The 15,178-nt window shown below is 40.4% G+C and overlaps 3 protein-coding genes across 4 annotated transcripts; 2 read left to right on the forward strand and 1 right to left on the reverse strand.

Moving 5' to 3' along the window:
• Window positions 1-210: 210 nt before the first annotated feature.
• On the reverse strand, window positions 211-508 carry LOC107037283. Its single transcript, XM_015255753.2, has 2 exons — window positions 429-508; window positions 211-355 (listed from the first exon to the last, which is right to left on the reverse strand). The coding sequence occupies exons 1-2, from the start codon at window positions 506-508 to the stop codon at window positions 211-213; spliced, it is 225 nt and encodes a 74-aa protein (XP_015111239.1).
• Window positions 509-826: 318 nt separating this feature from the next.
• Window positions 827-3,309, forward strand: LOC107037279 (DNA polymerase eta). The gene has a single exon (XM_015255748.1). The coding sequence runs from the start codon at window positions 1,169-1,171 to the stop codon at window positions 3,017-3,019; it is 1,851 nt and encodes a 616-aa protein (XP_015111234.1). The 5' UTR covers window positions 827-1,168; the 3' UTR covers window positions 3,020-3,309.
• A 4,054-nt stretch (window positions 3,310-7,363) lies between these two features.
• LOC107037315 (ATP-dependent RNA helicase dbp2) lies at window positions 7,364-14,753 on the forward strand. Of its 2 annotated transcripts, XM_015255807.1 has the most exons (7): window positions 7,364-7,505; window positions 7,584-7,685; window positions 7,955-8,185; window positions 10,309-10,546; window positions 11,789-12,563; window positions 12,893-13,132; window positions 13,951-14,753. In XM_015255807.1, coding segments are annotated over exons 2-7 (1,782 nt in total). In that variant the 5' UTR covers window positions 7,364-7,505; window positions 7,584-7,683; the 3' UTR covers window positions 14,247-14,753. The 2 variants fall into 2 exon arrangements, with proteins under 2 accessions (XP_015111293.1, XP_015111295.1); XM_015255809.1 differs by having other exon boundaries at window positions 7,364-7,685.
• Window positions 14,754-15,178: the final 425 nt, after the last annotated feature.

Raw genomic sequence — 15,178 nt, forward strand, 5'->3', positions numbered from 1 at the left:
GAAAAAAAAATGTTCTTTTCAAGATTTTTTTTTGATTTTTAAAATTTTTTTCTATTAATTTTTTCTGCGAAGTGATGATGATGATTTTGCAACAGAAGTTCAATAGAATTTTCTAGCGAATGATTTTATTCATACCACTTACACCATTTCTGTTTAGAAATAGAATTCTTTGTACGTGATGAACAAAAAAAAATGTATAAAAAATATGATTCAAACCTTGAATGTGACCTTAGCGGGATGATGAATGTCTCCACAGCCCGTGAGACCTCCCCTGAGATTCCTCGAGAGTAGATTATACCGACCAAGAGTCCCCCAGAGGTCCCCCGGTATTTGAACATCAAGCAGCTCGGCATTTCTAAATAATCAAATTGAAGATAAAAAATAGGAAATTAACAATAATTTCTCATTTGGGGACTGTTTTGCCATACCCTCTGACGAATTTCTCATTTTTAACGTTTCCATTGTCATCGGAGACTGCTCTGACGTAAAAATAAACGTAATTAGGCATGCTGAAGGCCTCGAGAGTGTCCAGCCGTGACTAGAGGCTTCAATTCGGGATAAAACTCATTCTCAAGAGGGTACGGAAAACTATGGGCAAGCTGTAGCAGGCATCGTCACCATCTCGACACTTCTGTCTTAAATATATATAGATAGTACTCTAGTCTGCATGTACACTCGAAAGGTACCATTTAAGCAATTGCTACACAATTTGTAAGACCGCGAATGAAAAAATTTAATAGAAAAACGCAGCGAATTCGTTAGAAAATTCTATTGAATTTCTATTAAACTCTATTTTCAGCCGATTCGATCCAGGGATAGCCATATTCATAAATCATAATTACCGTTAACTTTTGGAGCCGTCAATTACTCAACATTACTTTTAAATTTTAAATCATTTTCGTGATCGTCAATTTAAATATTCAAATTCTGAATTATATTATTAATCAATAAGTTAGGTACGAAGATTGACGATTGTTTGGTCAATCGAAAATCCCTTGACATTTTCACCATCATGACATTTTCCCACACCTCCGATTCTCCGCGGCCCATTCCTTCCCTCCCGATTTCAAATAACGTACCTCTTCAGTTGATAACCCAGGGAATCCCCTTGCCCGCGCTCACATCCCCACGTGCAAGGCAAAACAACCACATCCTCTAGCCCCAGAAAATGTGGTCCCCAGAGGATCGAATAATAGTCCTAATCGACATGGACTGTTTCTTCTGCCAAGTGGAGTCCCGCGATCAGCCGCACCTTAAGGGTCAGCCCTTGGTGGTCTCCCAGAACAACGTAGTCCTCGCAGTGAGTTACGAGGCGCGCGCCCTGGGCGTCACCAGATTCCTGAGATCCGAGGATGCCAAGGAGAAGTGTCCCTCGGTGGCCATCGTCAACTCGCCGATATCCCACGGCAAATCCGACAACACGAAGTACAGGGCGGCAGGCCAGGAGGTGCTCCAGGTCCTGAGGCAGCGCTGCCCAACGATAGAGCGTGCCAGCATCGACGAGGCGTACCTGGACATTACGAACCTCGTGGAGGAGCGCCTGGAGTCGACTGCCACCTCCTCCAGGGACCTGGAGGCTCCCCTCGCCAACACCTTCGTCGTCGGCTACAGCGGGGCCTCCAACGACGAGTCCGCGCGCTCGGAGGGCCTCCAGCGATGGCTGGAGGAGGTCTTCGACGACCCGAGCGACGACCAGTCGAGGCGACTGGCCACCGCCGCGGTGATCGTCGAGGAACTGCGAGGGGAAATCCTCCAGAAGTGCAGCTTCACCTGCTCCGCTGGGATATCCTGCAACAAGGTCCTGGCGAAGCTCGCCTGCGGCCTCCACAAGCCCAACAAGCAGACCATCCTGACGTCTGCCGAGGTCCCAGAGCTCTTCAGCTCGATCCCAGTCAACAGAGTCAGGAACCTCGGGGGGAAAATCGGAAAGACGCTGATGGAGAATCTGGGGTGTAGAGTCATGTCTGATCTCCTGGGGCTCAGCCTGGAGCAGCTGGCGAGGACCTTCGACGAGAGGACCGCCAAGTGGCTGTTCGGTGTGGCCAGGGGAGTGGACCAGGAGCCCGTGACGCCCAGACTGATATGCAAGTCCATCGCTGCGAGCAAGAACTTCTTCGGGAGGGCTGCTATCGTCGACCTGGAGGGCCTCAGAGGGTGGGTGGGAGAGCTCGCGGGGGATCTCGAGGAGAGGCTCCAGCAGGACCTGGAGGACAACCGGAGGAGGGCGACGACGCTGACTGTTTGCTATCACTATCTTAAGGAGGAGAGGACTGTCTCGCAGGCGAAGAGCTGCGCGATGGGGGCTTACAGGAGGGAGAGGATCGCGGAGACGGCTTTCGGTGTTATCAACAGGGGCGCCCAGATGCCGATTGTCTTTATCTCGCTGGGGGCCACCAGGTTCGTTGGGGTTCAGAAGACTGCGGGGTTCGCGGAGTATTTCAGGAGGGAGGGGGAGAGAAAATCGGGGGAGATGATAGGGGGGGAGGGGGGAGGGGAGAGGATTGAGGGGATTTCTGAAATTTCTTTGGGAGAGGAGGAGGAGGGGAGTGGGGGGGACGGGGAGAGTCTGGTGAAACTGAAGGAAATATTTCCTGATTTGGATGATATGGACCATTCGGTGCTGGAGCTGCTGCCGATTGAGCTGCAAGATGAAGCTAAAGTGTTTATGGAAGGGAGGAATAAGGGTGGTGAGGGTAAAAGTAGAGGTTCTGGGGGTAAATCCCCTGGAATGAAGAATGCGGGGGTTGGTAAGAGGGGAAATAGTATTCAGGATTTTTTTGTTAAGAGTTCTGGCAGTGGTGATGATTCTTCGAAGATTAGGTGTGGCGAGTGCGGCCTGATGATCCAGGGGGAGAAGTATTCTGAGCATTGCGATTTTCATGTTGCCCAGAATTTACAGAAGAGGATTAATCGGGATTTGGGGGATTCTGTGAAGAGGATCAAGGAAAAGAGCTCGTCGCCGGAGGGGAGTAAGAAGACTCGAAGCATTGATTCGTATTTTGGGAAATTGAAGAATTAATAAGTAATGAAGAATAGGATAGAAAGAAGTTGTACGATTTTTTTTGTTAAAGAATTCATTCTGTGGTGGAGCTGCTGCCCATTGAGCTACAAGGTGAAACTAAAGTGTATATGGAATTGAAGAATTAATCATTTCAAATTAAAAACTCAATAGAATGGACATAAAAATGTCATAAAATGAAGATTCAGTGACAGTCAAAAAATATATCTCACATCGCAGAATAAAATCTATTACTGTAAAAGTCCAATTCTTGTTAAATATAAAATAAGTATTCAAGAGTAATAATTGAGAATAATAAAAACGATGTATTTTTGCTAGTAATGAATATATTTTTCTCAACTCTGAAAAACACTGCCTTATTTATTATAAATTATCTACTCATATAAAGAATTTTCATCTGGATAACTATCGTATACAGTTCTCAACATGTTCAGAACAACTTCATCATAGTAATATCATTCTCTTAAGTGTTTACTGTTTCATTAACAAAAACAAAAACTGGGAATAATGAGGAAAAAAATAGTACGCCATTTTGACACACTTCAAGCCTCGTGAACATCACAAAGACTTTGTTAATGTAAAAAAAATAATGAGAGAAATACTGGTGCAGCTTAGTATTAACGTCAAGTCTTCTGTAATCGCAAGTTTCTCAGACTTCATCATGAGGTAAACTTTTTTTCTTATAATAATAACAAAAGGTAAACGTTTTCAACTTCTCAATAGGAACTCTAGTCTCGTTGTTTTGGTAGTTATATATTTATCTTGAGAAGGAGGCATTTTAGGAAGAAACGTAACAGACATTTTTTGTAGCTGAGGAAATTTTCAACAGAAAGTGTCTTCTGATATTTTCCTCTAAAATGCGTCATCATCGAGATAATTTCACATATTTAGGAGAAAATGTCAACAAAAAGTATTGCTCTACAATCCCTCAAAATTACTTGCTATGAAGATGATTCAATTAATATTTAAAGAATCTAAAGAACCAGAAATTTCCCCAGGGGACCTGTTCCTCAGAGAAAATCCAGAGTAATAGAGAGTTTTTTTGAAAAACATCTTCATCTCTCATTTTTTAAGAGCAGATTTCAATTTTTCAACGAGAAATCAACAAAAATTTTGCTCTCCATTAGATTCCAACACGTTTAACATTCAATGTATCACTTTCTGCCTATTCCTACGAATGAAAGAATGGATTTGAGCATTTACTTTCCAACGTTTTACCACTGGATCCACGAACGCTCCAGCCACAGGTGCCTAGTTCCTAGCAAAGATCGTCTCCATGGGAATTAAATCAGGACGAAACGGAGACCTAGTGAGTCGTCCCTGGAGTTCGTCCCAATGCCACCACAGTCCATTAATATTGATCCTCCCATAGGTAGCCCTGGCTTTCCCCCCAGCCCTGTTCCTCCTCCGCTCCTCATCCCCCAGCCACATCTGCACCTGCCTCTCCCTCAAGGTGTAGTCCGAGTGGATTCGAACATGGCAGAACCTCGCAGTCTTCTTTTTTTTCAATATCTGCTGCTTGACGCGGTGAGAGGCCACAGTCACCACCAGAGTGTGCCCCCCCTCGACCTTGACGACTCCAGCACGAACCCCCATAGTCCTCCAGAAGTAGTCGTTGAGCTCGTCCTCGAGCCTCTTCCACGAGCGCCGAAAGCCTGTGATGACGATGTTGCATTCCCTCCGACGACGTTCAATCATCTCTTGTTGGAGTTCTATGGGAGTAAGAGGTCCTGGTGAAGGATTCTCCGGGCTCTCCTCCAACTGATGGAGACTCTGCCTGACGACGTCTGGGAATTTCTCCGCAGTGCGCTCCCCCAGACGCTGGAATACCGAGCCCTGGTGGTCATTAGAACCACTCACAGAGTCCAAGACGATCATTCCAGTTAGATCACCAGCTGGATCGTCTGAAGACTGTTGATTCTCCCCAGGAACATCGTCTTTTGAAGCTGCTGGAGGAATTTCCTTCTTGGGATTTCCCTCTTCAGGCACACTCTCAAGGTCCTTGGGCTCTTCAAGGGGCTCCTCATCTGTCTGAGTCGTCTGATCGACCATCCTCTTCCTTCTATTCATCTTAGTCAGGATCATTTTAATCCCTTGAATATTACTGCTCACTGCCCTCTCGTATTTCTTCCTCTCAGTCTCGCTCTTCAAGAACTCGAACTTCTTCTCTCGTTTGTATTCTTCGAGAACTTGTTTGAGGAGAAAGTAGTTCCTTTCTTCAGACTCTGGGAGCTTCAGGTCGAAGACATCAGAGATTATCTCGCTCAGGCACTTCATCTTTGTCTCTCGAGGATCATCAGTGTCTCCAAGGTCTGGGATTCGTTTAGTGGGAGTTGAGTTAATGTTCTTCGTGCTTTCTTCATCTCCAGCAGATTCAGATGAGTCTTCATCGGTCCCTCCAGCTTCCTCAACTCTAATTACGTCAATCAGGTCTTCGATCATGTTCTCAACGTCTGAATGATGATCTTGAACATTAGCTCCTCTCGTTCCCCTCATCAAAATGTTATTCTTCTGTTCGTTATTGTAATTCTGGTTGTTCTCATCGTTCACACGTGCTTCGATCCCATCAGCTGCATGATTATTCGGGCCATTACCATCGAATCCGGAATCATTGAGTTGAATCTTTGAAATTGTGGAGTTTATCGTCAGCTCTGAATTGTCTAGGAGGCTCTCCACCCCAGACTGCTCCTCCCGTTTGATTTCGAAGATCTCAGAATCCTCCAGATCTATCGCAGCCGCTGGATTTCTCCTTCGTCTCTTCTTCGAGGGCTCGACGTTGTTGTTTTTCTCAACCTCTGGATTTCGTCTTCTTCCCCTCTTCAAGGGCTTCATGTTGTTCTGCTCAACCCCTGGATTCATGGTGATCTCCTCCTTGACCTCAGCTGCATCTTCGGATTTTTCCATCGTACCTGAGGTCTTTGGTTTCTTGCGCTTTCGAGTCCTCGGCTCAGGGTCGTCGTACATTATTGTCGGCGAAGTCTTCGTCGAGGCTCGTGTCTGTCGCTTCGGAGTTGTCGATGGTTCCGTCTTTCTCCCCATGTTGAAGAGGGGATTCTTCAATTTTTCCGCTTTTGATTGCTCAGGTTTCTCAAGGCGGCTCGACGACAACGGACACGGCCTGTGACGCCGGCTGACCTTAACCTTGCTTGCGCCTGAAACTGACGGCTTTTTCGGAGACTTCTGGTGGTCATTCAACAGAACACGCAGTTCGCGATTTGGAAACATAATTCGATCACTCGGTTTCTGAGATTTCCATTCTGGATTTTTTTCTGGGTACAGGAGGGGATTTTTCGCGGAAATTGCGGAACAAAGGAACACTGGCGAGTGTTGTGTTCGAGAAGTGTTTGTTTTGATTTGCACCGCCCTCTGCTGTTCTGTTTTACTCCCGGATTTTCGGTTGACCCCACGAAGATCCGATCAATTAGCCCCTCATGTAGGGATTTTCCAAATTTTTATTTTTTTCTTCATTGAAGTAGTTTTGAAGAAAATTGCGAGCTAATAAAAAACATTTGCTAGTTAGTACTTTTTTTTAAATAAATTTTTGAAAAATCACCCCTGAAAAAAAGGCGTTATCCCCCCTATTTCATTATTTCCAAAAAATTTTATCACCAATCGGTAGCAAATTGTTTGAAGATTTTCGCGAGTTAAGAAAAAATCGTCCATGCACTCCTATTATTGTGTAAATTAACAATTCCAATTTCAACTGAAAACCAGAGTTGATGACCAGAATTTGTAGCAGAGATGTCAGACAAGATATGAATGTTTTTTTTGGCTCAAATGAAAGAGCGGGTCGAGAAATGGCGTGCAGAAGTCTTTAAAGATGACAAATCTCTCTAAAGATGATGTCTGTTTTCAATTGAAAAGCGCAATTGTGACAACATTTTCCAGTGGGTTCTAGGAGTCTCCCCTGGTTCAACACCATCTTTAGAGGTCCTAGCACGCCATTTCTCGANTCTCCCCTGGTTCAAAGCCATCTTTAGAGGCCCTAGCACGCCATTTCTCGACCCGCTCTTTTGTTTGAGCCCAAAAAAACCTTCATATCTTTCCTGACATCTTTGCTACAAACTCGGGTCTTCAACCCGGGCTTTCAATGACAATTTCAATGACCGACAATTTTGTTGGTAAAGGAGAGTGACGAAGTAGTTCGTCTGGGATGTGTTCGAAAAAATTTGTGTAAACTCTGTTTGTGTCCGGCGTGGCGCTGTTGTACTTCACGAAAATGTACGAAATGGAATGTGTAGTACAATCTCTCTGGTATAAAGTTAAACGAACCCCCCCCCTTCCCGCAGCCTGAAATGGCCTGCTTTGCGAAATTCTGTATCCCTCCGCAGTTGTCATGACAACAGTTTACCGAGGCACTATTTTCGGAAGTTCACTTGTCAGGTCTTCGGCCGGCGGGAGTTGCCGGTAACGTCCAAAACATCGCTGACACCGCGGTTCATCAATCGTGTTGATTCTCATCGAGAGCCCAACGACAAGCCCATTCGTAAGAGCACCTCACGTCATTTTGATAATTGAAAGAAGTCGATCTGTCCGACAATCGTGATTAATTTCTCATCAACAGTGCGCCGATAGCCACTATCGATTGATTCTCGGGTAGTTGCGTACAGAGAGTTGGAAACTGTTGCCAAGTGCCCGAATTATTAATCGGAAATCGTTGGAAGATGTGAGTAGAAAAGAAAACAAATGAAAAATATAGATTTTGGCTTCAAATGGGGTGGGAGTGGTTGGGAAATTCATTTGGATTTGTTCACCATGAAACCGCCATTTTTCTCATCACCTCTACGTACCTCATTACAATCAATATCCCGTATCTAACTCGCGGGGCTGACCTTTCACCCCTTGAAACATTAATTTCATTTTCTAAAATTATTCTCATGGGTGTTGGGATTATTGGGGTAAAGTGTAGATTGTGATCTGATGAAAAATGTTTAGGTATCATCACGAGAGGGATCATGGACGAGGAGGACGAGGCGGGGGGAATCAGAGAGGTCCTCGTGACATGAAATACGAGGGTAAACACGATAATCACAGGTTCGGGGGGAACAGAGGGGGAATGAGAGGTAAACAGCCTGGTAGTGCCTTGAAGAAGTTGCAGTGGGATGTCAGGTCTCTCCAGCCCATCAAGAAGGACTTCTATGTCGAGCATCCAGCGGTCAAACACAGGTCTGGTTTCAAATACTAAATTTTTTATTACACTGGTGAAAGTGAAGCCTATTCGGGGGAGAGAATCGTGGAATTTCAGATCTCACTGGAATTCAATGAAATTCTAAGCTTTTGATCAGCAGGACGACGGGAATTGCTAAAGTTTCTTCAAATTTTAGACAGAACGTGAATACGCTGTTCGAAATTTGTAGAATTTTCATGGGAAATATGGCAGCAATTCTCATGAGAGTGACGTTGAATCCGATTATGGGAATATTGGTTGTGAAATTTCAAGTTTTAGGTAGAATTCAAGGAAATTCATCACTTTTCAGTGGGAGTGAAACAAAAATTTCACAGCTTGGTTGAATTTTCTATGGAACATGCAAATTCAGAAACAAAATGACATGAATTTTCAATTTTTCCCTGAATTTTCTTGATTTTTTCACAAATTTTCATGGAATAATTTCAGGATATCTTATCATTGAAAATTCAGAATTCCATGGAAAATTTAAGCAGAACTATAAATTTTCGCACCATTTTTCCCTGAAAATGAATAGAAAACCAGAAAATTCTGGTAAATATATTCTTGAATTTTCAGGACAGTGATACTGAATGTGATAAATTAAAAAAAACCATCAAATTTCAGACTTCACTGAAAATTCAATGTAATTTGACACTGAATATCCATATTAGATTGAAAATTCAAATAAATTACGGAATTCTCGTCTTTATGCCGCTTACAATTCTGGTATTTTACTGAATCTGCAATGAAACCCGAAATTTGATTATTTTTTTCCTCTAATCGCATTCAGTGTCACTGGTCCTGAAAATTGTCAACTGTCCATGAAATTTCATTTTCTTTCTAGCAATGTACCTAATTTCGCTGAATTATTGAAAATTTCATAATATAATTTTCTTTGCTTTTATTCATTTTCGTGGGATAATTGAACTGAAATATGGATATTTTCGCCAATTTTTGGAATGGTTTCGTACCTTCAAAAATTTCTATTTCTATTTATTGCCATATATACCCTATTCGGGTTTTTACATGTTTTGCGGTTTCATGGGCCGACTTCCGCTTCAACCGTGTCGCATTATACCCCAAGGAGCTGTACCCCACGTACAGACTCTCCTGGTGACCAAGGGAAACCCTGGAAAACCTTGGTCGACACGGGCGTCCATCGACCGAGCTTCATCGGAGAATGTTTTCCTAACACTTCTCCGATGATTCTCGGTGTCTAGACTTTCGTTCGACAGTTTCCGAAAGATTAAAAATCGCAATTGCCCCAAACTGAACTCGAAACCCGCGCCTCACGGGTCCCGCTGTCCGGCCGAGAGATTTAACCGCTTCGGCCACCGTCGCCGGTCCCTTCAAAAATTTAATTTTGTTGAGGCGTCTTATCTGGTCTTATTATTCAAAAGGCCTCAAAAAAATGTTTTCAAATGTTATTATACCCACAACGTTAACTTGAATTTTATGTTTTTGTCAAAATTTTTGCGTCTCATCAAAGGTCAATTTTTTTCAGGTTTTTAATATGTATTTCTGACGAAAATGGTTTAAAATCTCAAAAAATGAGAAAATTGGGCATGTTGCCCCACCTCGATTGAAGATTTCTTTCTTTTCTTACTTAAAATGAGTATATTTACGAAACATTGAAAAATTAATTTTTTTCAAATTTCGTTTTAAATTTTTTTTTCTAATTTCTCACTTTTTTTACTCTTCTATTCAAAAAGTCATTATTTATGGTCCATAAATCATTGATAAATAATGGCAAAATTGAAAAATTAAAAAAAGGGAGAAATGTTTAAAAACGCAATTTGCAAAACATTTTTTTGGATAGAACGAATCCGAATCCCAGACTAATGTTTTAACATGTTTCGTGAAAATAGTCAGATTCGGTAAGGAATAAAAAAAATATCCTATCGAGGGGATACCACGCACAATTTTCTAATTTTTTTGCGATTTTAAAGCATTTCCGATGATGTGAGCTAATTTGCACCATGCTCAATCGAAAAAAGGGAAAATTTCCGGCGGAAATACTAGGTATCAGAAATTTCAAACAAAATTTTCAACAGTGTTGAAGAACCGAAAGGGGGAAGAAGTTGAAACATTATTTTAGACAGTGAATTATTGATTGGAATAGGTCTCCGGAGGAAGTCAACAAGTTTCGTCAAGCAAATGAGATCACTGTGATGGGAAAAGAAGTGCCAAATCCCATTCAGCATTTTGAGGAAGGGAATTTTCCACCGTACGTCATGCAGGGGATAAAAAGACAGGGGTATCTTCACCCCACGGCCATTCAGGCTCAAGGATGGCCTGTTGCACTCAGTGGAAAAGATCTTGTTGCTATTGCTCAGACTGGCTCGGGGAAAACACTTGGAGTAAGTTGAGTGGCACGCAATAGTGAACGAGCTGCGTAGAACAGAACCAATCTATTTTTCATATTTTGTTGGATACGCTGATCCACACACGAAAAAAATTAATAGACAGACCTAGCGAATTCACCAAACAATTCTATTGCACTTCTGTTGACCTTTCTATGAGTTTTTGGTCGAAAGTATTCTGTAGAAAATTCAAAAGAATTCGATGTTTCTATACTATGTATTCGATTGAGATGATTTCTATAGAATTTCCTCGCCTCAAATTTTCTAAGTTTTTTTCTGTTTGCATGTTTGGCACAAAAAATCCATTTTTGATAATTGAAAAAAATTTTTTTTTTGCATAAGTAAGACTTGCTTGAGACCTCTGTCGTTTTTTTCTCAGTGTGCGAGAAAAGTTGAGACATTTTTTGTAACTTAATTGTCTGATTTCCACAGAAGGCACGAACGAAAACATTTATTAGAAAAACAGCGAATTCGCTAGACAATTCTATTGGATTGCTATATTGAACTTTCTATTAGTCTTTGGTCGATTCCATTGAAATGTTTAATAGAAAATATTCTATAGAAAAAGTCAGTAGAATTCGATTTTTCTATCCAATTTATTCTATCGAGATATTTTCTATAAAATTTCCTCCAGTCAAATTTTTTAAGTTCTCTTGTTTGATTCTCTGGATGAAAAGAAAACAAAAATAGCATGAAAAGAAACTTAGAAAATTTGAACCGAAAAAATTCTATAAGAAATATCTCAATAGAACAAGTTGTATAGAAAAATCGAATTCTATTGATTTTTTCTATAAAATATTTTCTATTGAACATTTCACTACAATCGACCAAAAATTAACAGAAAAACTCAACAGAAATTCAATAGGATTTTAAAAAAATTTATTTAAAGTCGCATCAACAACGAGGTTCTTGTGAATTTAGTAAAAATTTGGTACATTTCATTTACATTTGGTTTTGGTTTATACTTAATTATATTAAATGGTATGTTTTCATGTTCCTTCCGCTGTTTGAATATTTTGGGCAGTTCGTTAGGATATGTTTCACTGCCACGATTCCCCTGCAGCCTTGGTCAATAGAATTCGCCTAGCGAATTCGCTAGATTTTTCTATTAAATTTTTTTGTGCCTGGATTCCTCAACATTTCCTCCCGGACCCGTTTTGTGGACGAATGCATAGCACCCAAAAATGTCCAAGTCATAATTTGATCGATTTTATACACGTGGAATTTCTTCTACTCAAGTACATCCTCCCTGCAATTGTTCACCTGATCAACCAACCCCGGCCAGGTCCAGGGGAGGGTCCAGTGGCCCTGATCCTAGCACCAACCCGAGAGCTGGCGCAACAGATTCAAGAAGTTGCCAATTACTTCGGTGAGACGGCATCAGTCAGAAACACTTGTATTTTCGGTGGAGCTCCCAAAGGACCTCAGGCCCAAGACCTCGAGCGTGGGGTGGAGATTTGCATTGCGACCCCAGGTCGTCTGATAGACTTCCTCGAGAAAGGCACGACAAATCTCCAGCGATGCACTTATCTGGTCCTCGATGAAGCTGACAGAATGCTGGACATGGGATTTGAGCCCCAAATTCGCAAGATTATCGAGCAGATTCGCCCTGATCGTCAGATTCTCATGTGGTCTGCCACGTGGCCAAAGGAGGTTCGATCACTGGCTGAAGACTTTCTGAATAATTACACACAGCTGAACATCGGGTCGTTGTCTCTCTCAGCTAATCACAACATCATTCAGATCGTCGACGTCTGTCAGGAATTCGAGAAAGACTTCAAATTACAGAGACTCCTGCAGGAGATTGGAACTGAGAAGGAGAACAAGACCATTATATTCGTCGAGACCAAGAGAAAAGTCGACGATATCACGAGGAATATCAGACGCGATGGGTGGCAGGCATTGAGTATCCATGGGGATAAGAATCAACAGGAGAGGGATCATGTTTTACAGGAGTTCAGGAGTGGGAGGACACCGATTCTGGTTGCTACTGATGTTGCTGCTAGGGGTTTAGGTAAGATTAAAGGAGTATGAACGTAACTTGAATTTTAAAGAGTAAAATCTGAAATAAATTGTAAACGACAGGTAATATGAATTGATACATTCTGGTTGAGTTTGTGCTCAATCAGTAATAATTAATCTAGAAGTGCAAAAATAACACGAAATCTTATGAGAAAATGAACGTTTCGAGGCTAGGGAAAAGATTAAAATCTAGAAAAGATCTTAAATAGAATGAAAATTCAATGCCCAATAGAAAAATTATTGTCAGTGTCAAACTTTTGTAATAAATTATTGATATTACTCTGTCTCTTAAGGTTTCCAACATTTTATTATGTTTGACAGATGTCGATGACGTTAAATACGTCATCAACTTTGATTTCCCATCGTCGTCCGAGGATTACATTCACAGAATTGGAAGGACTGGACGTCGAAGACAGACAGGAACAGCATATGCATTTTTTACGAGTCAGAATATGAAGCACGCAGGTGATTTGATCGAGGTGCTGAGGGAAGCTGGACAGAGTATCAATCCGAGACTGAGTGAGATGGCTGAGATGGCTAAATCTGGTGGTTTTGCACGAGGTAATGAAATTTTCAACAATTCATTAGGGAAGTCGTAAGATGTAATAAGTGAATTTTTCCACGTTGAATCAGCAGTGAAATTTTAGGATGAGATTAGCTATTTTCATGTTGACTTTCATTTTTCTGAATATCGGAGGATTGAAGAGGACAAAATTTCCATTTACTTTGTCACATACTATGCTTCCCTCTATAAAGATCTCATTCTGGAATTGATGTACGTGAATTAGTTTTCCCACTTCGCTATGGAAATCGCGAATTATCTGGATATTGGTAGATCTAAAGAAAATTTTGAGACATTTCTTTGTTTTCATTGAATGCTTTTTAATGTAACTTGGAAATTAATAGAAATTTGACATCAAAATATCTTGAAATTTAAGGAAAATTTTCAAAGGATTTTTCTTACGTATTTTCCTCTGTTTTATAAAAATGGTCTTGTCTATCCCGAAGTTGATTGAACTCCATTCGTTCTAGCCCTTCGCTGCCGAAATAATGACTTAGCTTGATACTGATAGTTCTAGAAAGAATTTTAAGGGATATTATGAGTCTGAAAATCATTAATTCTTTTCATGATTAAGTGACAGTTGACAAAAATCTATAAATTAACTTACTATATATATTCATTTGGTATAATTTTGTCATTCTCCCAACCGAAAATAATTTGATCAATTAACGATATTTTTCTTCAACTAAATCATATCAATTTATTAATTATGTCTTCATTTGAATTAATGATGTCACTTCATTCGAATTGTGTTAAAACTGAATTATTGATTTGTTAATATTTTTTCATCATCAATTAATGTTAATTTTTTCCCCAGGCCCAAAACGTTTCAATTCCTCCGCAAATGGTGCAGAACGTCCATTGAAACGTCCAGCCCCTAATGACTCCAGAATACAAGGAAATGCCATTCGACCTCGACCAGGCCCTGCTCGAGGTGGAATGCCCTACCACTCAAACATGAAACCCTATCCTCCATCAAACTATCCAGTCAAGTCCGCGGGTGGGCACAATCCTGGCTATGGCTACAATCCCCAGAGAAATTACATGCAGAGCAACAATATCCAGGGTTACAACGGAGGAGCCAATTTTTATGGAAATAATTCACAATATTAATGTGGAGTGTTGAGACTTCTAAGTATTTCTTACATTTCGAAAATGAACGTTGTATCTTTATTCGGTATGTGGGGAGGGTTCGTTGTAGATTCGATGCACAATTCGAGTTGAATCAATAATTTGTTGATTTGGTATTATTTTATTTTTCATTATTATAGTTTTACGTATGTGATCTCGAGGATGATTTCAGTATATTTTCGTTAAAAAAAACGTTAGGAATAGATGGGTGGAACTATCATTTAGCAAGAGACCAGAAGGATTTGCTAGTCATCATTCTATTAGTTGTTTTACGAGATCATTCTTTAATTAGAAAGAGTTTAAATTAATTCGTAAATCGTCATTTTTATTTTCTCCAAATACGAATTAAACACTTCTGTGATTTCAGTATAGACTATTCAGTTTGTTAAACAAAATATAAAGACTCAATGTATGACAAAATATGGAAAGTTGAGGTCTTCTGTAGATTTGATTAATTTACTCATGAATAAAAACACTTGAAAAAATAAAGATTATTGTTTTATTATTATTTCATTGGGAATTGCCGTCTATATGAACCAAGCGACCTTCATTTCATCTCTGAATGTGTCGATAACGCCGCTCAACAGCTTCACAATAACAAACAGCTCAAAAATAAATTTTAGCAATGATGCAAAATGAACATCTTTAATTTTTTTAACCAAGTTTTTGTTTAAAAAAACCTTTATTGAAAAAAAATTTTCATTGCCGTTTTCATTTTTATAAGTAAAAATTTTTTAAAACCATTATTTAATGTCTTATGTGAAAATCGACAAATATTGCATATTTCCAGTCAAATAAACAATTGAAATCAGATTTTTCATTAAACAGTTGAAACTATGAACTTTAGTTAATAATTCATCTATGAATCATTAATCCGTGAAAATTATTAGAAATTATTGAAATTTTTTTCAGCA

The sequence above is a fragment of the Diachasma alloeum genome, unplaced genomic scaffold (assembly GCF_001412515.2).
Source record: "Diachasma alloeum isolate Michigan unplaced genomic scaffold, Dall2.0 Dall_scaffold_00216, whole genome shotgun sequence".
Classification (NCBI taxonomy): Eukaryota; Metazoa; Arthropoda; class Insecta; order Hymenoptera; family Braconidae; genus Diachasma; species Diachasma alloeum.